Here is a 14213-nt window from a genome sequence, read left to right as displayed (position 1 = left end):
AAAGTCCCATTCTATGTAAAGAATTAGCTCTGCTATATCTGGAAAACTTTCCCTTATTATTTGTTTTGGTAATTTTCCCCTTTATTTCTCTGTTTCTCTCTCTAGCTCTGTTACTTGATGTTGGACTTCCTGGGTCTATTCTCTGTGTCTTATCTTTTCTATCATATGTTACATTTCTTTGTCGTCTTTTCTCATTTCAGGGAGATTTTCTTAATTTAATTTTCCAAACTTTCTGTTAAATTTTTCATTCTTTTTAGCCCTCCTATAATTACTTTTATAGATGCAATATCTTTTCACTAAGGATTCTAAATAGAAAACATTTTTTATCAACTAAAAAGAAATGATTACTCTTATTTTTAGAATTAATTTTAATTCTGCCATTTTAAAATTATGTGAACACTTTATAAATGAATACTTTAATAAAATTCAACAATTATTAAATTTTCTTTCCTTAGTGCTTCATGGGGAAGGAGTCTGAGTAGGGCAGCACTTGTATACTTCTTCATCACTGGTCATAATGCCATTCAATATAATTCTCATAGTACAATAACGTACATGCATATACAAACACACACACATGTACAGATACACCACCTCCAAAATGCTAGGTTCTTACCCCATTAATCATTGAAATGTACATAAAACTTATTTGAAATACTATTGTTGAAAACTTTTCTCAGCACATTTGTGCATTTTCAGATGACCTACATTTTTTTTTCATAAATTTTTACTTTATACATTTGGGATCACAATAGCTGTTTTTTCGCTTTCTTTTTTTAATGCACTTTATTTAAGAACAGTTTTAGGTTCACAGCAAAATTGAGCAGAAGGTAAAAAGATTTTCCATATCCCCCTGCCCTCAGCATGCATAGCCTCCCCCGTTATCAACATTCTCCACCAGAGTGGTACATTTGTTACAATCAATGAACCTACATTGACACATCATTATCACCTAAAGCCCATAGTTAACATTAGGGTTCACTCTTGGTGCTGTGCATTCTATGGATTTGGACACACGTATAATGACATGTATCTACCATTACAGAGTTATATCATACAGAGTAGATTCACTGCCCTAAAAATCCTCTGTGTTCTGTTACCTAGATTTTAGTGGTCATCTCTGGGTCAGATTGCCTGCATTTAGTAGTTCATAATCTGCATTTTTAATTATTCTTTTACTTTTACATCATAAGTAGCTTTTTCTCCTTGAATTTTCCATACCTCCTCCCCAGAGCAGATATGCAAAAAGATCTGTTGCATATGACATAACTTGGCTGAAAATTTATGGGCCATATTGAGGGGACATATATTTTATTAGAAAATAAAAACCAAAATCATATATTACCCAACTTCTTACCCTAAGAATTCTCTTAGCAACCCCTTCATGAATGATATATCGCTGACCATTATATCTGTTTTCTCAGTTTAGCTCAATCTCTGCCTTACTCATTCTAGAGAGGAAAAAAATTCTGCAATTAACATATGAAAAGAAATTCATCCATAGCTCCTTGTTTGAATCTCCTAGATCATTAAAGGGCTCAGAAAAATAAAAGCGATTTTTTAAAATATGATTCATTCTTTTAAATAAATTAATTATGGATTTAATTAGCAATGTTTTCTTATGTATTTGTATACTATCTATAAGGCACTGCTTATATATTGAGATTATTCAGATTCTCTCAGTAAATCATTAAAGAAAGTATTATGACTCCTGTATTATGGAAGAGAAAAATATGGTTCCGAAATGTTAGATACTTTACCCAGTGTTATAAAGTTTAAAATACTAGCTATAAACTGCTGAGTCCTGGATTAGGATATAGAGCTCTTTGCATCAAATTCTCTGTAGCAATTATTCTGTTAATATTTTGTCTTTTTTCTCAATTACCTTTTAAGCTCACTGATGCAGATGGCATAGACAGGGACAGCCTTGTGCATTCCATAATGACATCCTAGATGCAATGTATAGACACAGTACTTGCAGAATGGAAAGACTGAGGCAACGTGCTTAAAACAATTTCAAAGGGCAAAATGAGTCCTACTCAAGTCACATATACTCTCAAGAGTATGTCTTGGACACAGTCAGGAGAACCAGAGAATCCCATCTGTTAATCCATTTCCTCTGCAAGAGTTTCTACTAGGAGAGAGTGAATCTAGAGGAGGATGCAGCAGCCATAGCTGCTGCTACATTATCTCAACAATGTCCCTCCTGGGATTTCTCTCTCAGAGGCTTCGGCTTTTCTTAACCAGGAGGGGTGGGGGGCAGGGGATATGGGGCATTTTTCTGTTTCCCAGTGCATACAATGCACAGGGATTCAGTGAGCCTGACTTAGGTTTATCTGCCTAGAAGCACCCTACAGCAATATTCATTCTACTGTCCTCGACATGCCATGACATGGTGGCGTAGGAAAATCTATGTGTGATTACCTAGCAGGGCTCCACCTAGGGGGTGAGGTAAACCTTTGTTCCCGGGACCCTAAATATATTCGTGGTTTTTTACCCCCATCCCTTTTCCCATTGTTACTACTAATGCTAAGTAAGGACAAAGTATTGGTCCTTCTCAGAAACCTGAATTATTTTCTTAGTCTCATGCTCTCCTAACTGACTTTCATTTCTGTTCCTGCATAGAGAATTCTTATCTCAACAGTGAGTAGAAGAGGAGAAAGCTTCTGTTATCATCATTTGTTCTTCACAAAGTTAATGTTTTGGAAACAAATTTTGACCAAAATTTTTACTTTTGGTACTTTTAAGTTTCAAAATTCCTTTCCCCTAACTTATTTCTCTGTCATAACTTTTAAAGGTTATATTAAAATGAATACAGACATTTTCTGGTTTTTGTATTTCTGTTATAACAAATATACACCAAGGGTTTAGGGTTTGATTCCGGGGTGGGGGGTGGCCATGGCCAAGGGTGGGAACACAAGGAAGAGAGAAAAATTAACCTCAGCTAAGATACCTAAATATTATCAGTTTATACTTGGTTGCTACTTTGTAACTGGTCCTGAAACATGATCTGGAAAGTAAGATTAAATGGGCCTGAAGCATAAGGGGCTATGGTTCTAGTTGACCCTGAGATGAAGGACAGGAAAGATTTTAATAAAAAATCTCATAAAGGAGAATTTATTTCTTCCATGGAGACGTTGGATCAGGGTAAGTAGGGATTAGGTAACTGGATGGCATATCCCAGGGATCTCATAGTAGATAACAATTGAGAAGGGAAAAAAAAAATCAGGCAGTCAGGGGGAGAATTCCGAAGGGTATGTGTGCTCTCAGGGGATACAGCACCTTAAGTCCCAAGGAAGAGGTGAAAGGAGGAATGTTGAAGAAAGGAAAGAATATGATGAACTGGACCAGAAAATAGTGCTAAGTCATCTAGCACATCCACTCTTCTGCTCTTGTAGATGGGCAATGTGCCTGCAATAGGACAGACATGAGGTTGATGGATCCTATAGTGCTCCTGTGCCATCATCAAGCCCTTTCCCAATTCTCCTACTTTTCAACCACATTTGTGTTCATAATCTCCTCCCACTTTCCTTCCTCCTGTATTGTGTCTCCAGCTCCCAGTTCTGACAAATATGAATCCTTACCTTCCCTTCTATGATGCAACTCACAAGCATCCTTGGCGTCTTAAGGCACCACCTGAGCGTAGGGCTCGGATGATGAGGAAGGTGCCGACCGCGATGCCCACAAGGCCTACGGCCAACCCCAGGGCACAGACCACAGTCTCTGTCAGCTCTGACATAGGAGTTGGAATTTCAGGTTCTGTGAAAGTGAAGTTATGGAAGTGAGAATACAGAGCGTTCCTGTGCGTGTACATGGGATGGAGTGGTCTGAGGTTTGGTTCTGCAAAGACTTGGAGCAATGAGTTTTGGCAGAAAAGTGAAGCCTGTAATTAGGAACCCTTGAAGTGTGGAAAACAAGCTTTAGGCATGAGACTTAGGAGCTAAAAGACAGGATGTTGTGGACTTGACAGAGAAAAGATGGTATCAAAGGAGTGGAACTCATACATACCCCAGTGTTTCAGAAGTGGCTCATCCAGGCCCCAGTGCTCCACCTTGCAGTCATAAATATCATCAGCAGAAGGGAGGAAGGTGAGGTAACTGATCTTGAAGAAGGAATAATCATTCTTGATGAGGAAACTGGTCTCATAAATACCTTCTGTGACTGAGTGCCCATTCTTCAACCATGTGACATTGATCACAGGAGGAAAGATGTTGTCCGCAAGACAGATGAGGGTGTTGGGCTGACCCAGCATCACGGGAGACTTGGAAAACACAGTGACCTCAGGAACCTCTAAGATGTGGAAATAGTGCTGGTATGAATTGAGAATAGCTTTGCCCTGAGATTCCACACTGCATCCTGGAGGAGCCCTCCCGCCAACATTTCCCCGTCTGTTAGTGGAAGAGTTCTTGTTTCCCTTCTTCTTGGAAAACAATATACACTGCCTGCGCTTTGTTCCTGTGCCCTTCTCTCTGTGGGCGTGCTTGTTAAGGTCTATGGGACCCTCTATGAAGGATTCAAGGATTGTGTTATGGGAGTAAGGATCCTTGTATTACGTGGAAATATGTGATTTTTGAGATAGGAGAGGATGAGGGTTCAGTAATTACTATAAGAAGATCTGGTGACTCCTTGGAAAGGAGAGAATTTTATAGAATGGTGCAGGGTGTCTATCCCCAGGGAAGGAGGAAGTGAAGCCTGGTATGAAGAGATAGATTCACTAAAGAGAGGCAGAATGATGGACACATACCATTGGTAGCAGGAGTAGAATTGGTGCATTTAATCATGATATCCAAGTTGTGTTTTATGGTAGCAATGCTTTCCAGTGCACCCTGTGGGTCAAAACGTGCAAACTTGCTAAACTCAGGCAGCCTCCAGATGGTCTCCTTCTTCTCCAAGTCCACGTAGAACGTCTCATCTCCATCAAATTCAAAATTGTACTGGCCAGAGGGACCAGACAACTCATAGATGGTTATGCCATAGGAGCCAATGTGGTCAGCTGATGAGTGAGGGTGAGGAGCAGGAAGGTGGAAAACAGAGGAAGAGAAAAGAACCTTATTAAGCAAAGTGACAGAAGAAACAACTTTCAAATATTGTGGGCTTTATCTTTGACTGGTCTCTAGGAAAAATTCCCAGCCCCTGCTTCCTTCCCCCTCAGTACTGGTAGTTGTTCAGTTAGAATCCAGTCTGTTTTTCCACTATAATGTATGCTTCATGAGGGCAGAATTTCACAGGCCATGTTTACTGCTACTCCCTGAATGCCTAGCTCAGTGCCTGGCACATCCTAGGTTTATGATAAAGATTGTAACAGAAAGAAAGAAGAAATGAATTTATTATTGTGCTATTGGCTTTCTGCCCCAGAGATTCAGTTTACTTCCCTCTGCTTCATAAGTTTTACTTCTCACTTAATTCTTTCATCAGTTAATAACATTCATTCTGATTCCTCTTCCCTCAGGACTGGCTCAGAGCAGAACATTTTCTACACAGAGATTACTTCCTCTTTTTCTCTTACTAAGGAAAAGCATATAGGATCTTATTATTTTAAAAGCATTTCCTCTAACTATCATAGGGTATAAGAAAGATTTTGACAATGACAGCAACAATATTACAAAATATATAAAAAATAAACTGTGCTTCTCAGTTCTCTGTTTTGTTAACAGTGGTGATCCTTAAAGGAGAGAAACTGATTCCTTCTGAAATAAAAAATGGAAGCTTTATTAGATTTTGGATTTCTGTTATTCCTCACCCTTCTTTTTCTGTTGTTGTTGAAGGAGGTTACTAAATCTCTCCTTTTTTTGACTCAACGCTTATATTCCTTAAGGACTCAAGGTAAACTATGGCCCTTTCCCTCAAATGGACAATGTGCTTCTCTGAGGGTGCCAAAGCAGAATGGCAGCTAGTACAGTATAATTTGAACCCAAATGATCCTAACTGGATAATGTTGTGAAGATATACATGAGATTTTTTATCATTTCTTGTTTCTTTCCTTCTTCATTTACTGAGCATCAATGAGTATTCAGACATTGCGAGGAGCAGGGAGTAAAACACCAACCAGGCATAGTCTCTGCCCTCGAGATGCTTATTGAATAGTGGGAGATTCAGGTGGGTAAAGGAGCCAATAGAGTATACTTTGGTGAGTCCTGTGATAGAAAAATCAACAGCCTTATATTCCAGCATCCTCTGCAACTACCACATCTGCCAATCAAACCAAATTATATATCCTTTCATGTTCCTTGGTCTTTGCAAGGGTCTCATTTCCCCCTGAAATGAAATTATCTGTTAGGATTTCCCAGACAAATCCAGTTCATTCTTGAAGTTTCTATTTAGTTACCAACTTTTTAGCTAAGTTCTCTTATTAAACATGTTTTTGATCACATTATGACTTCCAAACCTTCCATCCCAATGTCCTGCTCTCCAAGTTTGTCTATTCCTCACCCAGCTCACTCTCTTCCCTACACAGCATGACTCCCTCAGTTGATCACTTAAAAGGCCCCCCAACAAAGCCTCCTTATCCTTGCAATGAATTTTCTTGACTCCTTTTTCAAACATGAATATATGCGATCATTCTTTGTATCTTGCACTTGTCCTGGGCTGCCAACTGTTGATGAGCATCACACTGCTGGGCCAAGTGGAACCAATTCACTTTTATAGTTTTAGCTTCACTTGGGCCCACTGTCCTGCTCAGCAATGACCCTTCTGCTTTCCTGCACCATATTCTTTCCCTCACTAATCTGTGCACCCTCTAGGAGGCAGACAACATGTCTTTTCATTTTTGAATCCCCAAAACTTAGCTCACTGTGTACTCAAAAATGGGTATTGAATGTCAATTGCTATTCTTGAGGATCACAGAGATTTTGGGGAAGACTGACAGACACATGAAAGTCAGAATCAGCGGTGACCAGAGCTGCATGATGACTTGTAAGCCCTAAGTACTCTTGCTTTTGTGGGCCCCTTCTTCCATAAAAATATTAACAATCGTATTTTACGATTGTGTTGGTATAAAGACGAATATAATTCAGGCTGGATTAAAAATTAAAATATTTTCTTCTACTCTAAAAGTTTCTTTTTTCGTTTAATTTTAAAAGAAATTAAAACATGTTCATGGAGCCCTACAAGCATCACAGGCCTGTGGCATTGTGCCCCTGTTCCTAATGGATAAGTCAAGCCTGAGCAGGGCACTATGGTCTGACATTGAAGAAAGGAAATTTGGAAGTGCTCTGGAGAAACAGGTGAAACTTCCACTACCAAATAAAAGGAGAATTGGAGCAGCCATGGTTAATAAAGTTGCTGAAAATTTAAGTAACTTCCATTTCACTTCTCCTTTTAACTATTTGGCTTTTCTGCTTTGGTTTTTATAAACCCACTCTTCATGTTTATAAAACAACAGGGAAAAGAGCCAGGAATGGATCCTGAAAGGAAAAATGGATAATAGAATGTATGAAGAGAGGGTGGAAAAAGGTGGACACCAAAGGTAGAGGGGCTTAAGGGACCAAGTAATTACCCTGTGCTTGACCAGTTTTCCGCTTATAGGTCTTCATTATATGAAGTGGAAGATGGGTAATTTGAGCTGATGATTTGAGAATAATTTAATTCACCAAGTTTTCATCATAAAGTTCTCAATTTTAAAATAAAAATAAACATATTTCTTGCTGTGATAAAGAAAAAGATGAAGCTACACTTATAATAGTAATAATAAAAAATAAGAATAACCATTGACATTTATATGTCTTCATTATTTAGAAAGCACATCTACATACTTATTGTATTTGATTATGTGTGAGGTGCCACATATGAGGTAACTGAGACTAAGTGAGGACCATGTGGTAAAACAATTTGTGTAAAGGCCTTCAGCTGGTCTCTCTTACCCGCTCCCCACCTGTGCCAGTTCCCAGCATAGAAATGTATGTAAATCTGAGACAAAGAAAAGTCACCCTTCCTTATATCTATATAGAATATGTAATTCATAGAACTATTTACTCCACCATAAACTATAGGAGAATCTATAAACTATATATAAACTATAACTATATATAAACTACAACTATATATAAACTATATATAGGAGAAATATATAACAAGCTTCAAAAGCTGTTCAGAGAAATTTGGGAGCAATAGTTGAAGAAATTTTAGTAAGAAAACATACACCTGTCAAAACATCCCTAATCTTTGAGCCAGTCGTGAATGAATGCCATAGAGCCCTCCAGGCTATATTCACTGGCTCCAACAACAAGAACAGAATAATGCCTTGGTGAACTCTGCAACAGCACAGGTAGCTAGGAGAGTGGGCTGGGACTCTAGTTTCCTGAAGGAAGAACAACCGTAAGTTTTAGATCTGCTTAATGTTGAGAACGCCTTTAAAGAGTCTCTACTATTTCTGTGCCAAGCTTTTGTCTCTCTCCCAATTCCCTGTTTCCCAGATCTAGTCTCCAAATCCCTCAACTGAACACTCACCCACAATGTCTTCACCTCCACAGGCACTCATCATGGTGGTCAGGGTGAGGGCCCCCAGAATCAGAGCTCTGTTTAGGATCATCCTCTTCTCAGGGTGGTCTCAGCAGTTGCTGTTCTGAGTTGTAGAGCAATGGAGAGGACCGAGCTGAGAAGGAACTCTGAAGACACCCAAACCAAACTCTGATAGATCAGGTTCTGGCCAATCAGAAAAATCCCCTATGATGATACCTCAGTTGCTAGTTGAAGACTTTGTACTAAGAGGCCTGGAAGGGATTGGGAAATCCCCTGGTTCTGATGTAGCCTGCACTCAGAGAGGACCCGAGGGACTTTCTATGAAAGGAGAGAGAGTATTAAATCAGAATCTTCTCACATGTGTATATGTTTGCTGGCGGCAAGAGAGGTGGAAATTTCTGAGCAGTCTCATGGATAGATGAGGTCACCACAAAAATGGTGTCCTTCAGGATTTTCTGGGTCATAATCTCCAAGAATTCTCCCCTGAGATGATTCCCCTCCCGAGCCCTTCCTATACCCTCTCCTTCCCTGGCCTCCATATGTGGGTTAGCTGTCTTTTTTTTGCTTCCATAGTGCATAGGGAATTCTCTAAATTTGAGTTGACCCACTCACCAAAGAGACCTCTGCTGGCGGTAGCCAAGGAATACCTTTGCCTTTTCTATTCAGATAAATCCAGTTGAGTAAGTTCTTCTCATGTTCTCAAAAGCTCCAATATTTGCACCTGGGGCAATGAAAGGACTTATAATATCATGTAGTGTTGCCTATGGTAACTACATGATCTTTCATCTGAATTTTTTCCCTGCCTTGAGTATTCTTTATTCTCTGTGTTTTGGTGCTGCCTTGCTACATTGAAAGGAAATTAGGAGACATTAATTACATTAAAGAAAGCTCTGGCTGACTCATTCTATGATTTTGGTGTTTATTTTTTTTTGATTTAAGAATGTCAAGTCAAATGTTGAGGATGGAATCAGGGAAATTGCCGTGACTCAGAAAATTGGTTTCTTCCTTTAACCTACTGGATCTTTTATGCTCTTTCTCCTGTCACATTAAAATTCCAGATATTTTTGAAGGACTAGGGATTGACCTGAAGTTGAAGGCAGTCATTGCAGAGCGACATTATTTTCAGAAGAATACGTTTTCTGTATGTTATAGCAGCCACAAATTAATAGGGATTCCATTTAGAATCAATTACCCTGTCCCTGTTAGATGGTCCTCAGTTTCTCAGCACTCTGTCTTACCTCATGATGACAGAGACTGTAAAGGATGAGACAGAAAAAGCCCTGGCATCCAAGAGCTTGCTGCTACTATTAACTAGGCATTGGTGATGCCAGGAGCTGGCCTGGTACTCACAGCTAAGTTTTGGTGTTTTCCTGGTGGACATAAACAATTTCATAGAACAGCAGTATCAGACAGCCACATTGTGACCACAATGGATCAAGACAGAAAACAAGGCCACTCAGTAATCACGTCTGAACACAGACAAAAGTGAACATTGTCCAAACCACAAAAATGGCTGAGCACACCTCTCTCCTAGATAATATGAATGACTGCTGCTTCTTTACCATCCAAAGCTTTAGTCTCAGTATAGTCTTCCTTCCTTCTAGGTAGGCTTTACTAAGATGTTCAATTATAGAATTATCCCACGCCACCACCCAATCTCTGACAGAATCCAATTAAGGGCAAAGTGCCTCTATCTTAAATCATCCTCAAAATCACCTAACACAAGCACAAACCCTAAAATATTTAATGGTCAATTTTATGTGTTGGCTAGGCCTCAGTTATTCAATCAAACATTAATCTAGATGTAGCTCTGCAGATATTTTATAGATGTGATTCAAGTCCATAATCAGTTGACTTTAAGTGGGAGAGGTTATCCTAGATAATCTGGGTGAGCCAGATCCAATTAGCTGAAAGTTTTAAGAGCAGAGCTGAGGCTTCCTTGAGGGAGAGAAGATTTCACAGGGGCTGCAGCTTCAGCCCCTGCTGAGAGTTCCAGCCTGCCTTTCCTGACAATGGCCTGCCCTATGGATCTTGGACTTACTGAGTCCACCCTGACTATTGTGTAAACTAATTTTGCAATAATTCTCTTAATAGACATTTCCTACTGGTTTTGATTATTTGGTTCCTACCCCCTCTTCCTGAGGTGCCCCATGATTCCCCATGGTGAGTTTTCTTTCTCACTGCAATGAACAATAAAACCAACATGCGCATTAATGAGTGTGCTCCTGATGGTCTTTGGCTAGAGGCATTGCAACAACAAGTTAGGTGTTGGTGAGGAATAATGATAAACTGCAATTGGAATGAAAAATTCCTAGGTCTATTATCCAACTTTCTCCCTGTGGCAGTGCAGGCATGTAGGAGCTGGTGAGCTACAGAAGCACTCAGAAATCACTGGGAAAAAGAATTTCTTTGCAGAGTGTTGCATCAGTCCGATTTTTCTATGTAACAATCTACTCCAAAACTTAATGACTCAAACAATGATTCATTGTTTTCTGATGATTCTTTGAGACATCAAATTGTTCGAGGCCCAGTTGGTCAGTCTTTATATTCTACTCTGGGTTCAGATGTTCTCAAGTGGGCTCCCTCACATGTCTGTGGCCTCAATTGGTTCAGCTGGGACTGCTGGGCCTCTCTCTATGTGGGTTCATCATCCAGCAGGCTGACTGAAGCTTATTCACAGGTGCTGGAAGGCTCCCTAGGGCAAGAGAGAAAATGCAGGGCCTCTTGAATCTAAACATAGAACTCACAACATCACTTCCATGACATTCTATTAGTCAAAATAAGTTACAGTACCAGCTCAAATCCAGAGGTGGGTTAACAGATTATTTTTCTTGATAGGATGAATTGCGAAGAACTTGTGAGTATTTTTGCAATTTGCCACAAATATCCTCTGGCTTTTGAGGGTATGTAAATAAGTTGGGTGTGTGAGAGTTGCAGTGCCTCCATATTTAAAATGACTTCCACTCACTCACCTTCCTGTCACCATTTACTTTAACCCCATTGAAAGCACAGCACAGCTTTCTCAAGGGAGATTTGAACTGAGGTCTGTTGACTTACCATATGTACAAGGTGCTGTGATTTGTTCTCACAAAAGATCTTTCAGAGTTTTACAGATGAAAACACAGAAACTTGGAGAATTGTAAGTAACCTTCTTGTTGTCCCCAAGCACATTATTCTGATGCAAAGGCCTAGAACTGATATCCAGTCACATGTCCTCTCACAATGATAAAGCTAATGAAGCAGATGAACCTTGCAAAGACAATGATTCTGTTTTTCATTTAATATCATTGCTACTGATTCTTTGCCACCACCAACTCCTACGTTATGAACTAGTTGCTTTTAATGACTCTCTTATGTAAACATTCTCTGATAATTTTCCGCTGAAAAATAAGCAAAGTTACCTCTATGTTCAGATCTGCTTTCACCATAGCTCAAGGAAACTTTTCTGCTAAACTGAACAGGTTCTTGATGAAGACTATGTGCCGAGGTTATAATATATAATAAATACTTGTTGCGTTAAGTGAAGCTCTTAATTTATCTGAATCAGGTTACAGCCTGACTGCCTGGAGACAGATGATGTTCAGCTGCAGTGGTGATTGGTTCTCTTACCAGGAATCCTCCAGTCTTAAAGTACTTATCACAAACGTTCGTTGTACAGAAATCTTAACTTAGCGTTAGTCAGGAAAACAGATGTAAAAGAATCTTAAATAAAAAGCTTAAAAGCAATTGATTATTTTAAATTAAATATTTTTAACCAAATGTCAATGTATATATTTAAAGCATTTTACTGGGAAAATGTTAAACTGTGATTTAACCAGAACTTTGAAAATACAAATGGTAACAAACATAGAATTCTAATCTTTCAATAACTGGAATACTAGAGCAAAGCAATCCACATATATGTGAAGTTGGGAAATTTTGAAAAATACTTCAAACAAAAGAAATATCATAAAATTGTGTATAAAATAATAGAAGTTTATTATAAATCATGCTTGCTGGAGAATTTCTCCAAAACTATCCCATTACAAAAAATATTTATATATATATAACATTTTCTTTATCTATTCATCCATGGATGGACATATAGGGTGCTTCCATGTCTTGGCTATTTTAAATAATGCTGCAATGAACATGGAAGTGCATAAATCTTTTCACATTAGTGTTTGTTTTCTTTGAATAAATACTCAGGAGAGGAATTGCTGGATCCTATGGTAGTTTTATTTTTAATTTTTTGGGAAAATCTATACTATTTTCCATAGTGGCTGTACAAATTTCCATTCCCTCCAACAGTGCACTAGAGTTCCCTTTTCTCTGCATCTTTGCCAACACTTGTTATTTCTTGTCTTTTTGATGATAGCCATTCTAACAAGTGTGAGGTGATATCTCTTTGTGGTTTTGGTTTGCATTTCCTTGATGATTAGTGATGTTGAGCACCTTTTCATGTACCTATTGGCCATCTCTATGTCTTCTTTGGAAAAATGTCTATTTAGATCCTCTGCCCATTTTTTAATTGGATTGTTTGTTTTTTCACTATTGAGTTGTATAAGTTCTTTATATATTTTAGACAATAATCCCTTATCAGATATGTGATTTGAAAATATTTTTTCCCATTTATTAGGTTGCCTTTTCTTTTTGTTTATGGTTTCCTTTGTTGTACAGAAGGTTTATAGTAAGATGTAGTCCCACTTGTTTATTTTTGGTTTTGGTGTCAAATCCAAAAAATCATTACTATATTTTCTTCTAGGAGTTTTATGTTATCAGGTCTCATGTTCAAGTCTTTAATCTATTTTGAGTTAATTTTTGTGTGTAGTGTAAAATAGTGGTTCAGTTTCAGCTTTTTGCATGTGGCTGCCCAGTGTTCCCAACAACATTTATTGAAGAGACAGTCCTTTCCACATTGTATATTCTTGGATCCTTTGTCATAACTTAATTGACCATATATGCATGTGTTTATTTCTAGGCTCTCAATCCTTTCTGTTGATCAATGTGTCTGTTTTTATGCCAATACCATACTTTTTTGATTACTATAGCTTTGGAATGTATATTGAAATCAGGAAGCATGATGCCTCCAGCTTCGTTCTTATTTCACAGGATGGCTTTAGCTATTAGGGGTCTTATGTGGTTCCATACGAATTTTAGGATTGTTTGTTTCATTTCTGCAAAAAAATGCCATTGGAATTTTGATAGGGATTGCACTGAATCTGCAGATTGTTTTGGGTAGTATGGACATTTTAGCAATATTAATTCTTCCAATCCATTAACATGGAATATCTTTCCATTTATTTGTGTCTTCAGTTTCTTTCACCAGTGTCTTCTAGCTTTCATTGTACAGGTCTTTTACCTTCTTCATGAAGTGATATTCCTAGGTTTTTTATTCTTTTTGATGCAATTGAAAATGAGATTCTTTTCCTAATTTTTTTCTGATGGGTTATTATTAGTGTATAAAAACACAACAGATTTCTGTACATTGACTTTGTATCCTGCAACTTTACTGAATTCACTTATCAGTTTTAACAGCTTTCTGGTGGCATCTTTAGGGCTTTCTGCATATAATATTATGTTATCTGCAAATAGTGACAGTTTTACCTCTTCCTTTCCAGTTTGAATGCCTTTTATTTCTTTTTCTTGCCTAATTGATGTGGCTAAGACATCCAATAATATGTTGAATAAAGTGATGAGAGGGCATCCTTGTCTGGTTCCTACTCTTAGAAGAAAAGCTTTCACCTTTTCACTATTGAGTATGATGTTAGCTGTGG

General features: G+C 38.3%; 1 protein-coding gene across 1 annotated transcript; it reads right to left on the bottom strand.

Moving 5' to 3' along the window:
- Nucleotides 1-353: 353 nt before the first annotated feature.
- LOC100052125 (MHC class II DQ-alpha chain) lies at nt 354-8625 on the bottom strand. The gene is made up of 5 exons (XM_070245400.1): nt 8446-8625; nt 4745-4993; nt 4009-4290; nt 3585-3759; nt 354-3411 (listed from the first exon to the last, which is right to left on the bottom strand). Exons 1-4 carry the CDS (start codon nt 8525-8527, stop codon nt 3605-3607), a joined length of 768 nt encoding a protein of 255 aa, XP_070101501.1. The 5' UTR covers nt 8528-8625; the 3' UTR covers nt 354-3411; nt 3585-3604.
- Nucleotides 8626-14213: the final 5588 nt, after the last annotated feature.

Source organism: Equus caballus, chromosome 20 (assembly GCF_041296265.1).
Source record: "Equus caballus isolate H_3958 breed thoroughbred chromosome 20, TB-T2T, whole genome shotgun sequence".
Lineage (NCBI taxonomy): Eukaryota > Metazoa > Chordata > Mammalia > Perissodactyla > Equidae > Equus > Equus caballus.
This window is presented reverse-complemented; position numbering and strand designations above follow the sequence as displayed.